Consider the following 17,459-nt stretch of genomic DNA (forward strand, 5'->3'; position numbering starts at 1 on the left):
GTTGTCAGCAGCTTATTTACATCTAGACCCCAAATGTTGCCACAGACGCGGATATTGTGATTATCAGCAAAAAGATAGAAGTGATTTCGTTATTGGGTCACATGATCAATGACCTTTGTCTTAACTCACTCTTTGATAGATAGCAACTTAAAAGACAATTGAATAGATGAAAATCTTACATCTTTAAATCTCTATTAACTGCAGAAAAATACACTCAAATTAAATTGTATTGTAGATAAATGTCATTGAGTGCCTTCTTTTATCTAAGCACATGTCTGGTATGGAGCTGGGGTTATTTTTAGAGCGAACATTGGGAACAGGAATGAAGATGTAAACCACAAGGCTCTGGTGAATACTCATATGGTGGTGGAAGTGGTCCCACATGACCATTAGGAACCCCACTCCTCTAGCCCTGCAAACCCCACTGCAGCCCCCAAACATTTATCTTCGCAGATGCAAGACATCAAAGTCGAGCTATCTCTGGACTCAACGGTTGCCTTATCTCTGCTTTCACATACATCGTCGACAAGTGGAAGGAATCTGTCATCTTGTGTGTCCGGCCCTGTGGAAATGTACTGTACTTCCCACTGTACGTTGTAAAAATCTGCATGTGAAAGCCACTGGGGGCAGAAAGCAGGCTGTGTGAACGTCATGAAAAAATGGTGGGTCAGTAGAAAACAAATTTGGTAAATGACACAGAGGCCAAAGCTTAAATTATGTGAGCTTCAGTCCACTGCAGTACGTTGGTAGGAATGTGATTCTGCTTTACGTCCCTACTGATTGCTAACAGCTTGTCAAAGTGGAACAAAGCACAGGTGTTACTAATGACATTAAAGATGGCTCCGGCATGATACTGAAGCAGCTAAATGGAATCCAGCCATCGTTGTTTTGTGTACACCGGTGCTTTCCCCTAATGTAACACATCAATGTGAAAAACTTGCCTCTCTGTCTGTTGTGAGATGCACCTGAAGGCAGCACAATCATCGGACACACCTGGGCCCGATGAGGCGTAATTTGTTATCTTTTTATTATGTTTCTTTTTTTTGCTCCTAAAGCAAATGCTTTTATTTCATATCTCTTCAGTATGCGCTTTTACACCTATTTGTCTTTAGAAAGCACAAAACAAGGACAGACATTTCCTTGGGCTCTTCAAACATGTGATGGCTGTTTATTTTTTGACTTTCTTTAGACTAAATGATTAACTAATCAATCAAGATCATAAGCTCTAATTAGTCAGTTAATATAATAGTTTGTTCCAACCCTAATAATTCTACTTTAGTGGTTGTTACACCCATGTGTCTCCTCGCCGTCTAAGAGTCCAGCTGTGACAACATTTACAAGGATATTTACGCGTTGGATTGATGAAGATCACAAGAGACAGTTTCAGTTGTTTTATTATGAACAGAAGACTCGCCAGTTATGTGGCAGCCACAGCATTTGTAATTAAAAAAAACAAAACACGAATTACATTCATTTCTGTGAATCACATTATCCCACAAACTGCAGGTAACAAAAGATGATGGTCCACTGCAAACTTGAGTCAGGAATGCCATTGGCGTTTCAGGAATATGTTACTATAATGACTACAGCCTGGTCTTTAGAAATCATTTACAACCTTTTCAAAAACTGACATTCAGATCACCCTCATTAATGAAACCTGTTAATGTAGTAGGGGACATAATAATGTCAGTAATCGGTATTAACAAAGCTCCGACAGCAAAAACAATGCAGAAATCAATTTCTTCAAAGCATACAAATTATTTTAAGAAAAAAAAAGAAAAGACAGATTTGACTCTGCACCACCCACCACCAGAAATAACACATTCAATGGCGTCACAACTGTGCCCTGTAAACTTTAAACCCTGATCAATATCAACATTTCAGCTTTCAACTGCGACAAATTCAATTGTAATTAGTTTATCGTCCTTTTACACAACAGAAATCTATGTTTCATCACAATGACAAAGGAAAGAGGAAACCTTTTATGGATTATGCGTTGGTGGGGACTGTAATGTGCCTCAGATGGAAGAGTGGAACGAGCCCTATCAATAGAACAAATAAACGGAATAAAGCTGACTGGAACATTACAAATCACAAAGCTTCTTTACATGGCTCCTCGAGAAGTGGTCATCATTTACATACGTATATTTAAATTGGTAAAAGGTTGTTTTTTTTTTTACAACAGAACAAAAAAGGGGTCATGGTGTAGCTTTGAATTCGTTGTGACACACATCATTCATACGTACGTGTGGAGTCATTTGTATATTCATGCAATAAAGCACAGTTAATCTGATCTTGTTCACAGCTTGGCCCGCTGAAAGCACAACATTTAAGACCTTTTAAGCGGTGGTAAACATTTCAACATTAGAGAGGGCACTGGCGGGTTACCATGGCTACGAGACCTGAGACTCAACATGGCAATACTGGAGTATCTAAACAGGTGCATCTTAGAGCCAAAACGGAGACTGTAGCTGTGTCCCAAGTCCATACTACAAACTACTGTAATTCTGAGCAGGATATACAGTATGTGTCATGTTTGTGTGCATACAAAAAACATACTGTTGACGGATACTTTTCTCCCACAATGCAATGCACAAAAGACAGGCAGGAGCTGTTCGCAAGTAGAGAAAATAAAACTAATTATGAATGATGGTGTAAACCTTTAAGTGGCATTTTGATGTTATAGTTTGATTAACAGGCGACGGCACAAGTGTTGTATCATTTCTGTTCCTTTAGTAGAAACAGTTAAGTATGTTGATGTCTTGTATACTAACTGCAAAATCAGTACAAGATTGGTTTATTGTACCGTACATACTGAATACAGTTAGTATTTCATATGGAAGTGGGGTACAGTATGTGTTCTGTTTAGCTTTTATTTTCTAAACTGATCTCAGAAATGCACAGATCTGAAGCCAGATTCTAAAAGATAGTTTGATGATATTCTCTATTTTTTTTAACTATCAATAAATCCTGTAAATTCTGATGAACCGATACTGAATTCACCTCACTAGCAAGTATCGTCTGTGAAGTCAAAATCTACCCATTTACATCCGTTTGCACTGTTTGAGAATTAAAGTAACACCTTGAACTGTTTTTACAGATTTACATCTTCAGTGAGAGTAAACAGGCTCGGGGCCGAGTGCCACCGTCAGGGTAAGGAAGCAGGAAAAACGTGTTGGTTTTATGGTGGGATTTGTTGACAGCAAGAAACATGTAGAATATTATCAGACGTATCTTTTAACACAACTGAGTAAAAACACAAGTCATACAACGTCATTTCAGTGGTGGTAAAATTTTAAGTATTGGCTGCTCCGTCAGATGCCCACAGATCCCCATCCGTTGGCCCCTCATAGATACACGTCCATAGTGTTGAGGATCATCTGCCGACAGAGCGGGCAGTTCTGTTGGTGTATGGGCTGCCTCAACAGGATGTCCGTACAGTCTCTACACAGGCAGAGGTGCCTGCATGGCAGCAGCACCACCGTCTTGGTGCAGTCCTGACAGATCACACACTTTTTCCTGTCCTCCTGCTCTTTCAACAGAGTCAGCAGATTCTCAGCAGGCAGATGTTTACTGTCTTTGCCCGAAGACGACTGCTTTTTCAGTGGTCTGTCTGTGCTTGATGAGGGGAACACCAAACCTTGCAGCTCCTGGTGGGCTCCGTCTCCCGCTCTTCCATCCGGTGGGTCCCGCCTCTCCTCTCCAGGGTCCCCATCGCCGCGTACTCTGTTGTTGTTGTCCCTGTTGAGCTGCGTCCTCAGAGCCAGACCTAGCTGGCTGCTGAGTCGAGACAGCTGCTGCCAAAGTCCTCGCTCTAGCCGGTAGAGGTGGTGGAGTATTCTTCGAAGACGCCGAATGGCACCACGTACAAAACGCGGGGCGCCCCTCAAGGCTGAAGCGAGGCGACGGAGAGCCCGATGAAGTCTGTGCAAGGCAGGAAAAGAGTGAATGTAATCCACGATTCGCGCAGCAGCCTGTCGGGTCAGCTCTGGATTCAGGTAGGCCGTGGTGGTTAGAGCGATAGCAACAGTGAGCAGGAAACCATATATGTTCAGTATGAAGATGCTAATGAACATATGAACCAGCGAGGCCACAAAGTCCAACATCAACTTACAGGGGGACCACAGGAAAGCCGAAGTCCCAGCCAGGCTGCTGTACAGAAAGGTAAAGGAGGTCAGTGTGAACTCCAGCACCTTCTGCAGCGGGCTGGAGACCGTCTGCCACACGCTGACCACCACTGCGTAAACGTTCTGCGTGGCAATGAGTGCAAAGTTGACCACGGTGTTGGTGAAGTAGACCACCAGGCTGACAGCGATGCCACAGCCCTCCAGCACCCACAGCAGACCTCGATACAGGTGCTCCTTCCCACGAAGCAGCACGTGCATGGACAGGTAACCAACCATCTTCAGGCTCTCCAGCAGCCCCTCCAGGGCCAGCACCAAGCTCCCCAGCATGGTGACGGTACCCTGGGCTGCGTTTGACGACGCCTCTGCCAGGGACATCAAGCAGAACACGGTCAGGTTTCCCAGCTGCGCCACTGAGTTGAGCAGGAGGGTGGGCAGGCTGGTTATAAAGGTGATAACCGCCAGGACAGTCCGCACCACGGTGTGGACGATGACGAAATTCAGGTCCAGCAGTAAACAGGCGGCGTCCAGACATTTTACCACAGTGGAGATTACAAAATTCACCAAACCCATGGTAGTGTATCTTGCCTTAATGCATCTTGTTCAGACCGCCAGCTTGCAGCGCAGAAGACCTCGTTCCGTTAAAAGGACGAAACAGTTGGTAGTTGTCATGTTTCCCTCGTGTTTGTTCGGCTGAAAACGACGCGCGACTGAAGTAAACACACACGCGTTCACAGCGGCGGATGTTTAGTTTCAAACTGGTTTCAAACACTTCCGTTGGCTTTCCTGCTTTCGTTGTAGGCTCTTCTGTTCACAACGTGGTCCCGGAAACACCCGACTAGTTAAAAAGGTCGAGTTACACAAATGTGTAATCTGTAATAACAAAAGGCAAAAAGCAAGAGAGACGAAGAAAAGCACTCACAAAGCTTCGATGTGTTTACCGTCGTTACCGTGGCCGCCATGTTTGTTTGTGTCGAGGCAGCTGACCACTCAACTTCCTTCCGGTCAGCTGTTTTTATAAGATAGCAAAGAAAAATGTAAGTTTGAAAATACAACTATATACATGTAAATAAAACTATTAATACACTATTATAACGTAAATAAAATGTAAGTATAAAATTATATATATATATTCATGTAAACGAGAATATAGACACTATTATTAAGTAAATAAAAATGTAAATAAAATACAATTATATACATATCAACGGAAATATAAATACACTATTAATAAGTAAATAAAAATGTAAATTTGAAATACAATTATATACATGTAAACGAGAATATAAATACACTATTATAAAGACAATAAAAATGTAAGTATAAAACAAAATGATGTACATATAAACGGAAATATACATACAATTATAAAAAAAAAAAAATGTATATTTAAAATACAATTATATGCATATAGACGAAAATATAAATACACTATTATAAAGTTTATAAAAATGCAAGTTTAAAATACAATTATATGCATATAAACGAAAATATTGATACACTTTTATAAAGTAAATACAAATTATAACGTTAACAGTAATTTATGAAATGTAGAAATGTTGCGGACATATACACAAGATTAATAACATAATAGTAAAATTAACAATAATGCAGAAAATATAAATGTATGTATTATTTCAATACTATATTAACGAAATATCATGTCCATAATCTATATAAATTAAAATTAGTCATTAATATGACATGATATACATTGACACAAAGACTGGGTCTTTGTTGTCCCTGATGATCAGTTTAGTTATGTGTAATTAATTTCTATGACTCTTATTTCTTCTATTATTTCTTCTTCTTCTATTTGCTTGGCCGGTGAGGCAATGCTTTGTTTTGGCTCGACTTGATCACAACTTTCTCATTTTACAGCTAAATAGTACACTAAAATGTGTTTCTAGAAATAGTTTTGTGAGAAATAAGCAATACAGAATCATGATTCACATTTGATCACCTTGTTTCATAGTCAGATCAGAGTACAGAGCAGTCATTGACCTCTGCTCTTTCTGTTGTTTTATGTCAGTGACGGTGGAGTCCTGCAGATACCATTAGGAGCTCTCAGGGAGCAGCAGGTGGAGGTAGAGCTACACGCTTTATTCTGTCTCATATTGCTGTCAGGATATAGTGACAGATTGAGCAAACATGAAAAACAAAACATATATTGAATAGAAAGTTACGGACTTGAGCTTTAAGAAATTGTGTATAGAATAAGGAAGTAAGGAAGGAAACTCAAATTATTTGTATTGTTTCTTAGAAACCTCTGAGAGAAATGAAAACAACTGCAGTCTATTTTCAGCGTTGTGATCTGTCTTGCCATCACCGTGTTTTTTCCAGTTTCCAAAAGTCCTTCCATTAACATTAACACAATGTTGAGCCGTACTCTCCCATTACCTCAGCCACTTTAGCGACAATGAAACACAAAAGCTTTGCAGTCCTGAACAATATCAACAGTATTTCCTTCCTTGCCTTGGGCTTCATCCTCCACATCTGAGCTGTTCAATACCAGCAAAGGGAAACTCTGTCAGATATGATCATGGGAAATCCTGTTCCGAACCTTTGGACACTTGACAAACAGCATTTGTTTAAGCATTTAATGATGCAACAGGGAAATGTAGGAGCAGTGCAAGAAGCTATAAAAGGTCTTGTGCACTACTTTGTCTCTGGCAGGGAGCTTCTAGACCTGCTCCTTTTATGGTAGCTAACCTTCCCTGTGGTCCTTTAGGCGGCCAGTCGTCAGTTTCCTTTGTTTGTTTTCTGGTCAACCCAATCCTTCCTCTTTACATGACGAGGGGTTGCAAAAGGCTTGCTTTCATCTGAAACCTCCTGCAGCCTCTTTTAAGTGTCCCTAATGGTTACTACACTGTTACGTGTCTGCTTAATTGGGACTCAGGAGATCATTCAGCTCACAGGTTTCCATATTGAGTGGCCTCTTGCAAAGATAATGGAGGATTTTTAGTGGAACCAAGAAAACTTTTGACCTTTTAACTTTCAACATCCACAGTACAGCTACCTAAGTGCTACCAAAGCTACCAAAGTGTGCAGCTTCCAGATTTGTCAGCAGTCTTGATGTTGCTCATCACATTCACTCAGTCAGCAGAAGTAAGCCAACCCAGCTGAGCTGAGACACAGATTGGTTTTAACACTCGCTGTTCATCTTCTGTATCTTAAACTAACACCTGGAAAATGTCTCTTCAGAGATGTTTAGTTGAAACATGCAAAGTATCTTAAAATATAAAGGGCAGTGAAAATATAGGCACACCAACATGGGAAACATGGGAAACAAGAGACACAGGATGAAACAGAGACAACAAGACAAACCAACCCCTTGACGCGCTTCCTTCAAGGAACCCAGGGCCCACGGATGAATGATTTACAGCAATTAGGCTTCTCGCCCGCTGAGTCATTTCCACCTTTAAAGAAACTTGAGCGTCTGACCTGCCCTTCCACCTCTTTGTCTGCTCTTCCATTCCCAAGAAACAACTGTTTGATGCTCTTTGTAAGCCCCATGGGAAGCTGAAATATATTTACCAGTGTTCTGCTGTAGTGTCTTAAATATTGTTATGTAGAGTTAAATGTTATCCATAAAGTCTTAAAGATTGAAGGAAATTACCACCTGTACAGTTTCAAGCTCTTTTCTGAGAGAACAATTGGTGTTAGTTATCAGACTTTTAAAAGCAGAATTAAACACTATCACCAGACAAGACTAACTATTACACATTGTTTTTTATAGAAATTAAACAAATGTAATATAATGTGTGAATTAGCGAGCTTTAGAGTTAAGCAGTCGTTTTGGTCTTAGTCAGCTAAGATTTCTTTAGTTGATTAGTAATTTTTTAATGCTTTTTTCATGGTGAATGTCTTATTTTACTAGAAACTTACGAGTACATATCTGTTTGCACAAGGTTTAATGTTGTGCTTTTGCATGATTCTGCGTGGAGAAACTCAGTTTTATATATATCTGTCGATTAAATAAACTAATCAATTAGTCGGGTCAGGGTCGACTCATTTCTTTAATCGAGGACAAGCCCATGCTTTTGTTACCTTTTGACACAGTCTGACTGGATTTTTCCCCGTTTCATGTCTTTGTGCTTAGCAAAGCTACTGTCTGCTGGCTGTAGGTTCATATTTACACTACATGTAATTGTATCAGTCTTCTCATCTAACTCTCGGCAAGAAAGTGATCATAAGAACATTTCTCGACCATTGAACTATAGGATGAAGTTCATATTCTTACAGGTTGCAGGTAAATAACGTTTAAACTCCAACACCCTGTCCAAAGTGACCTTTAATCCTTTTTGCACAGACTGGTCCCTCAACAATCTTGAAAGTCAGTCTTTATGGCCGTGACTTCAAGTTTTCTGGTGAGTTCCCAGACTGTGTGGTTCATTTGGGATGTAGAGTTCAGATCATCAGATTTAATGATGACTTTGGCTGCCAGCCAGTTCACTGGACTCACAGAAATTTATATTCAGAGTACATCTCTGCATGTGTGTGTGTTTTAGAAAAAGGACAGGGGGTAGGCGGCAGACCAGAAGCTTCTCTGGGAAAAGCATAAACTCCAAACAGTAGAAATCACTTGAGTGAATACTGGTTCGAGACCCAGAGCAGGACCCTGCATTCCTCACCAACCCTCCGCCTCAAACCCGCTGCCTCCACGACTCGCTGAGCAGGCGAAAGAGGAAGTGATGGAAGATGCAGACAAAAGGTGGGAAAATGAGGAACGGGATAAAAGACTTATTTCAGGAAAAGACACAGTGACGATTTTATTGATGTGACTCAGAAAGATATGAATAGGATGACTAAGACTGGAGGTCACTTAGTGGGACATTCCTGTTCTTTGAGTTGTCTTCACAGGACCCTGTCTGTGCATCTGCAGGATGTTCATGAGTTGCAGATTGAAGCAACTTCCTGCTTCATGACTCATTATTTCTGGAAGAAAAAAAACCACTATGTGAGAACATTTGTTAAATCATAAAACTAACTGATTGATTGAACCTAATTTATGCATCAGCCAAGTAACCCAAACGTTTTTTTCCAATATGGCTGCAACTAACGATTGTCTTCATGATTAATAAATGTGCTGGTTATATTCTCAGTGAACCAATTTGCTTATAAAATATCAGAAAATAGTGAGAAAATTGGGCCAAGGTAACAGGCTACACCGACAACAGTCGAAACCCTCAAAATATTCACCTAACGATCTTATTACAGAAAAGCAGCAGATTCTCACACGTGAGCAGCTGGAAGATTTTAACATTTTAGCTTGAAAATAACTGAAATAATTAGTCATCAAAAATAATTATTCATCAACTAATCAATTATTTAACTGATATTTTCAGCTTCAACATGAAACTGAGAACAACTCTTTACATGTGAAGCTGTAACCATCCAGTGTGTTTCCTTTTTAATAACTGAAAACATTTTCATTAACTCATTAAACTACATAATAATCATGAATTAAATGCACTTTACCCGTCAAATATGATCTTTTTCATGAAAGAAAATTATGATACATCCAACATTGCATCATGACTTTATCATGTTAAGGAGCAAAATAGATATCTGGGCCTACACTACACATATTTGTATTTTGAAAGAATTAAAGCTATACTTCCAATAAACTAAATTTGTGTCAGTAGCATCTCTTTTTCCCAACAAGTGAAACATTTTGTAATGCAAATAATGTTTTAGCATTTTAATTTGTCTTGATTTTATTTCAGTGATCTGCTTTATTCTTTTTACGTTTCAAGATCAGATGCTCATCCTTTGAAAACCCTTCATTTCTATTGGAAACTATACCCTGAGAGATTTATTTCATTATTGTTTTTAAAGAAAATAAGATTTTTTTAGAACTAAAATCTAGACAGGACTTGATAAAAAACATTTTTATTTTCCTACCCTTTACTTATAATCACCCAAAGTTGCATTACTAAACTGAAGACATTAACCTTTTTTACTCATTATCTTCTTTTTCTCTTCTTCTTAATACCAACGTCTTCCCAGGCTGAAACACTGAAGAAACATGTCAGTGGGTGGATTTATTATGATGAATGCCACTATTACATATAATCACCATGGAGAAGCAATGTTCAATTCTTGGCCCATGCAGTTATCAAAGTGTCTCTTTGTCACAATCCCTGTTGTTGTGACGGAGTTGAGCAGAAATTCAAATTTCTCTCCCACTCTTCCCCCAAGCCCCCTCACTACACCAGTGCACGCTCGAAAGCCCCCTGTTCTCTGGAGCAACTCGGACAATAGCCACCTCTCATGCCGGGCAGACTACCCCCCGAAACAACTTGCTCTTGCGTCTGGCCTCGGAAAGAATGACTTCTTTTCCTCTCTTTCCTTCCTTCTGGCTTTCCTTAGCCCATGAGCACAGCGCTGTGAGCCCTGGTGAGATAAGTAGAAGTCATGTGTAATCATCAATCACAAAAGAATGGCACACAGCAGTGCATGGAAAGGACGCTCAAATCAGTGCATTAGGAGGGAATCTCAAAGGAGCAAAGCTCTATGAGCACTATAATTATTCACTTTCTTGAGTCAGATGACAAGATGAATACCACTCTTTTGCCTATAGGACAGTATGAAGCAACAGCCAAAAGATGGATAGCTTAGCATTTAGACTAGAAACAAAGGGAAACAGCTAGCCAAGCTCTGTCTGAATGTAAAATAAATCACCTGTAAAGCTGCTTGATGTCAGTAAGGGGTGTCTTTCTGATAACAATCCTACAATGCAATTTATCACATAGTCGCATAAAACTACAATTGTCATTACTGGTAGGTAGATGATGATAGTTTCTGTGAACAAAATCTCAGTTTACTGCCAACTACAGAGTAAACTACATGTAGGGGCTAGTGACGCAGGAAGTCTAATCTGGGCTCTCTCAGTTTTTTCCATTCCTAAGGGGCAGCAAAATGCTTCTGGACGCAATTGGATAGACCTACAACCAATCAGAGCCATGAAATGTGCTTGGTCAGTGGAAATCAATGCTGCCCGGGTCACAAACTTTGTTAAATTACAGCTAAATGGTACACTAAAATGCGTTTCTGAAAACATTTTATATACTGGCAAACTGCATTGAACAAACCTGCTGACTGGACAGTGACGTCTATGCTAAGCTAAGCTACTCAGCTGCAGGCTGTTATTCTATAATATCCCACAGACGAGCTGCAAAGAAAGCTATTAAGCTTATTTCCTATAATGTTGAACTATTTCTTTGAAGGAGCCAAATGCACGGCTAAAACCGGCCGTGAATACTCCAGGATGGATAAAATACCTGTTTTTAAGTTACTCAGTATGTATGCAACTGCTCTAATTTAACCATTTTGAGGAAAACAGGTTCAAGATTTTGATTTGATTGATTGGGTTTGTTTGTCGCTGGAGGATTCCCTCTGTCAGCAGGTTGTGAAACATGTTTCAGGGTTTTGCAGTCCTGGGAACTCTGTGGGGGAGGGGATTTTGCCTTTCCTGCTATTTTCCTTTTTCAGTCTCATTCCCAAACCCATTGCCCTCTGATATTCCCAAATGGACTGTGCAGGATGTATCATATTAAATAAAGGGTGAAAGGGGGACTGTCTTGCAAATTGTCTGCGAGGAATTTTAAGAGGGAAAAAAATTCTATTCAAAAATACTTTCTTTGTCCCAAGGGGGCAGAGGCACGCATAGTAATATACAGTAAAAAGAAGAAAAAAAAAGATCTGCTGTACACATTATGATACTAATATCATATGGAAATGCAATAAAAATATGGTTTCTCTAAACCTAAAAATTAGAGAACAAATTATAAATACTTATACTTTATTCCGAAATACTGTTATTTTCTATTGTTCATAATTTGAAAAGATATCCACTGTGGCTATACCACTGCTGTACTAGCATGTTTTTTTTAAATAACCAAGGCACTTATTTTGTGAAAAAACAATGAGCAAAATTAGAGAACAGTTGTGTGAAAAGAGAAGATTTAAACAATGTTTTCTTAGGGCTATAGGATTCAAAAAGAATAGGAAGTATAGAGGCCCTTCTTTGAATGACTTCAGCACATCTGCTCCCACAGGACATCACTAGTTTCTCTCACTGCTCTGGTTTGATCTTGGTCCATTCTTCTTCAGTCTCTTCCACAGTTCAGTAACTGTAGTGGGTTTATTAGCCATTAGTTTGTCGCCAAGGATTTTCCAGAGATTCTCTACGGGGTTTAGGTCTGGACTCTGACTCTTTCTCCTCCAAATTTAACTGACTTCTTTAGACACTTTGTGTTCAGTCTTTCCTCAGTCTGACGCTGAACATAATGTTTTCCCTTAGACCCAAATAAACTGAACTTTAGAAATGTCATGTCATGATTGGGAGGATGTTTTCTGCAGCAGGAGTTGGGCCCCTTGTACAGCTACCCGTGTGTGTGTGTAACATTAATAACAATAATAGAGTGAAAAAATTGAATTTCCCCGTTGCGGGACTAATAGAGGAATTCTTCTTCTTCTTCTTCTTTTTCTATACTTCTGCCCTTACTACATCTCCCCCTTTAAGCTGAGTGTCAGACCTTTCCTTCAGCAACATGCAATACCTTCACTGCAACTGTCTCCCAATCAGCTACAATTTCCATACAAGACAATGCCCCTGTCACACTGCAAAACAGGTAAAGCAGTTCCTTGAAGCTAAGAATATTAAAACAATGAAATGGCCAGTCCATAGTCCAGATACATACCCCATAGAGAATCTCTTGAAAATCCTTGGCGACAAAGTAATGTCTAATAAACCCACTACAGTTACTGAACTGTGGAAGAGACTGAAGAAGAATGAACCAAGATCAAACCAGAGCAGTGTGAGAAACTAGTGATGTCCTGTGGGAGCAGATGTGCTGAAGTCATTCAAAGCAAGGGCCTCTACACTTCCTATTCTTTTTTGAATCCTGTAGCCCTAAGAAAATATTGTTTAAATCTTCTCTTCTGACACAATGGTTACTGTTCTCTGATTTTGCTCACTGTTTTTTTTTCACAAATAAAGGTTTTTGTTAAAGTGCCTTGGTTATTTAAAAAAAACATGCCAGTACAGCAGTGCTATAGCCAAAGTGGATATTCTGACAAATTCTAAAAGATTAAAAACAACAATATTTCAGAAAAAATCAAGTATTTATAATTTGTTCTTTGATCACCAGTGAGTGTGTAGACCCATATACCTTGTCACGCCACATAGCAGCCTTGAAGATTTGGTCATAACTCAGTGACCTTGAGTGGCAGAACAATGCCGTTGTTTTGAGAACACTTAGTTCTCTGCTATCGCTACGCACCATAAGGACTGTGCTTCACCACAAAGGAAATGAAAACATCAACACGGTGGTTTACTCCCTTATTTACATTCATATAGAATCTCTTTTTTAAAAGCATACAATGACTGGCCTCCCTGTTGTTTTCTGTAGCCTATATGTTAGTTTTTTGATATATACTGTTCTCTAGATAAAATGTATAATGTACCCCTAAAGCAATTTCAGTCAAAATGTATATTTCTCAGGACAAAACATGAAACATCAAACAATTGCAATTGTTACCCTCCCTGGGGCGGCAATGCAGCAACCCAGGCCAGATTGAGAGAAGAAACAGTACTTCACAGCCTAAAGATAGAGCTGTTAGGATGTGTTATCAGTTTTGGCCTTATATTTCCATGAAAGCAGATGGCAGCGCTCGTATCTCCACCAACAGATCCCCTTTGATAGCTTTAGGATGTTTCGACTAAAAGCACCCATAAAAGCAGACACACTTTCTTCCTGCCTTTCTGTTTTACTTCTGTTCACCTACTTTGAACATTTGGAAACAGCAGAACCCCAGAAATAAAGAACCGCAGAGAGAGACCATGAAAACATTTGGCCACTAAAGGAATTGTTCAACATTTTGGGAAATATGCTTATTTACATTCTTGCAGAGAGTAAGATGAGAAGATGGATACCGCTCTCATGTCTGTACGGTAAATGTAAGTGGTGACCCTAACCTTGGTTAGTTTTACTTAACATTAGGACTGGAAACAGGCCAAGGGTTTTGGTTCATAAGGGGTCTGTAAACTTAAAAATGTGAACCTCCATTCTGACAGCCAGCGCTGCACTCCATCTTCCTGCGTGGCCTTTCGCATTGGGAAAAAAACACACCATGCCATACAAACTAGTTATTTTCTATAAGCTATGTCAAGAAAAAACGTGTTATGTTGAGATTACACTTTAATTTATCATTATAAGAAAATACCCATATCCTCTATGGCAGCCTGTGATTCATCAGACAGTGATTCTTAATAATTTTATTAAAGCGGCTGTCAGTGTGTCTTTGCCTGACACACCCCAGGCTTCTCTACCGCACACAGAAGGCTTTCACAAGAGTTTGGCAGAGAAATACGCAGAAAAAAAGTTCCCTGAGGCTCTCTCACGGCCTCTTTATTTGGTTGCCACCAAATAAAAATAAATAGAAAGCATATCTTTTAAAAAACGCAATTTGAAATAGATCAGTGAGAACAAAGCACACATCAATCCCAACTTTTTGACAAACCAAAAGATAATATTCTTGAAGCAGGATAATGGCCTTGACCAAATGTCCTGATCCAAGCAAAATGAAATAAGGCCCATAAAGTAAATTAGCCATTCTCCACTTTTCCAAAAAACAACTAACCAGCCAACGTCTCCATCCTTCTGGAAAACTATCTCCTCTGAGGAGGTTTACCTTCCAGCTGAAGCGGACCTCATCTCCGCTGCAGACTCTTTCTCAGTAGTGAGTTTAGTATCACCGCCTGCTCCTTCCTCTGCGGCTCTGACCTGCGCTCAGAGGCAATCCACTTGGCAGCCGCGGACGGCAGACACGGTGATGTTTTCCAGCAGCAAAGGTTATAGAGATCAGTCTTCATTGCATGTCCCACCATTCTTTGATCTGTTTCCAGCTGCACAGGTTGTGATAGTTCACACGTGATCAAATAATACAGAGATTGAACGGTTGTTGTAACTATATCCACAGTTTGAGGTTTTTATCTGTGCAATGTCTGGGGAAGTATTGTATTGTTTGTAACACACATTGGCCTCTCAGGTCTTCACAACTGTGCCAAACGCCAGCTTTAAACTGAAGAGAATTTTTAAATATATGTTTGATCAACACACATTTCAAAATCATCAGCCTGTTAAAGACTTAAGGACTGTTATTTCTTTGCAATGTCTTCAGTTGTCTTTTTGTCCCTAGTTCTGTTTGGGTCCACACTTTGGAGCAACCGCGTGATTTCAAATTGCAGTATACTATCAATGCAGATTTTTCAGGCAAAGCAAGCTTATTGGTATAGCACAATTCAACAACAAGGTAATTCAAAGTGCCTTACATAAAATATTAAAAGCATAGGGAAATTGAACTCATCACAGATGTCTATGTCTATATGTGAGCTGATAAATATCAAGAGACTGCAGTACAGAAATGTCAAAGATGTGAGTGAGGTAACACAACTGTAAAATGTCTCACTCGTACATATTTTTGGCATTAATTCTTAAATAAGCAAATTTATGGGATCCAAATCAAACACTCTTTGTTTGAGCTGTGTGAAAACAAATATTGGTCACTGTATCATCATGAGGTTAGTGCTGGGGGGTACGACGAAAAATGTTTATCTCTGTACTTTTTAAGATTCTGTTGGTTTCACTGTTTACCACAGTATTCATTATAGGTTTATAGTGGCTTATTCTATTGTCAGGAGCACATAGAATATAAAAACATGCTGGTCTGCAGTGTTATGTTGTAAATGTACAATAATTAGTGCTACAAATTGTTGTGTACTGTTGTGTGCCGTGGTGTTTTGACCTGATAAAGAGAGTAAGTTGTGGGTTATCAATTGCGTTAAAAAGTTATAACTGTTAGTCAGAAGGGCGTGCATTTAGAAGGTCCATTCTCAACACACTCCTGTCCTCGAACGTGGTGCTGTTTGTGACAAACAAGATTTTTGTTAAATATTGAAGAGTTACAGCGGTTATTTTAGCCATGCAGCGGTATGAAGGTGTACGAAAAAAATCACACAAGAGCCGCCCAGCTCATGAGATTTTGTTATTATCAAATATTAATATTGTATCAGCCTCATCAATCTTTAAGTTGGGCTTAAGCTATCAGACTTTTATTCATCTAAAATCAACGTTAATTTATTCACTGAGGTATCTTTCTAAACAGATTCTGCAGAGGAATGTAGAATCTGGAGGCAACAGGACAAGATTTGAGTAGTGGAAGTGGTCTGGTTTCTGTTTTTAGTCTAAGAAGTATTTTCCGATCATGTTTGAGCAGGTTTTGGCTGCAGGTAGACAGTTCATGTGGAGAGCAAACGAAACGTAACGTATTGGCGTAACGTATCATGCAATCAGCTTTTTTGTGACGACAATTTAGCTTTTCATGAGCTTTTTTAAAATTTTATTGTTATGTCTTGTTATTATATTATATATACCTGTTTATAGAGACATTGTCTCCAACTCTGATCTCACATCTTAAGTTGTTAATCGGACTGTAAACAATGACAGACACTCGGAAGAGGAAGTCTTGGCCCGGATATCTGCTGGCTACACAGGAAAGCCCCGAATATTAGCTGCTGGCCCCAAAGGCTGAATTGTCGTTGTACAGATAGCCGATGGGGTCCGAGATTGTTTATTGAGAGGCTCCTTTGTATATGCACTGTGCTCTCCAGTCCAGTCACTACATTTTTAAATGATGTTAACTTGGAAGCCAAAACAACCTGATCAGTACATAGTATTTAGTGTAATTTCCCTGCAGCCGGATAATTTGTTTTCATATCTTTGTTACAGTTTGGCAAACGCTGCAGTCAGCCAAACCCGACAGTCAAACCCATGTTTACAGTTAAACTGCTTTACCTATCAGGAAATCCTGCAATCAGAGTGCACATCAGTATAATGTAAATGATATGATGTCCTCTGGCAGGTGCCATGTTTTGACTGTGTTTCAACTCCCTGATTATGTCCATATTAAGCTTGGCATCTACAACAAGGGAGTCATATTCACAGGTTCTGTAAAGGCCTGGATGTAGATAAATACTATCTTTGTTATTGATGGAGAACAAAATGAGTGTGCACTGACGTGTTGTATTGCGAGTGGGCTGATTTCTTCTTAAATTGTCTTCTGAAGTGATTTAAAAAAACTCCACAGCTGTCATCACATTAAGACTTTCCATTACTCTGACGGGTGCAGGGAAATATCCAGCTCACCAGCCACTTCACTTCATACCAGTGAGTAAAACAAGGTGAAAAACACAAAAGATAGGAACCCATCGCTCACAGTGAAACGCTGTATGAGATAGTTTGAGGACCTTTAACACTAAAACAGCTT

At 39.5% G+C, this 17,459-nt stretch overlaps 1 protein-coding gene across 1 annotated transcript; it reads right to left on the bottom strand.

The window, feature by feature from the left end:
- Nucleotides 1-1,376: 1,376 nt before the first annotated feature.
- On the bottom strand, nucleotides 1,377-5,061 carry rnf26 (ring finger protein 26). The gene has a single exon (XM_083913514.1). The coding sequence runs from the start codon at nucleotides 4,695-4,697 to the stop codon at nucleotides 3,348-3,350; it is 1,350 nt and encodes a 449-aa protein (XP_083769640.1). The 5' UTR covers nucleotides 4,698-5,061; the 3' UTR covers nucleotides 1,377-3,347.
- Between the last annotated feature and the right edge of the window lie 12,398 nt (nucleotides 5,062-17,459).

The sequence above is a fragment of the Echiichthys vipera genome (assembly GCF_963691815.1).
Source record: "Echiichthys vipera genome assembly, chromosome: 5".
Lineage (NCBI taxonomy): Eukaryota > Metazoa > Chordata > Actinopteri > Perciformes > Trachinidae > Echiichthys > Echiichthys vipera.

Coding starts and splice junctions, on each gene's coding strand:
- rnf26 (XM_083913514.1), bottom strand. CDS start 4,697: ATGGGTTTGGTGAATTTTGTAATCTCCACTGTGGTAAAATGTCTGGAC.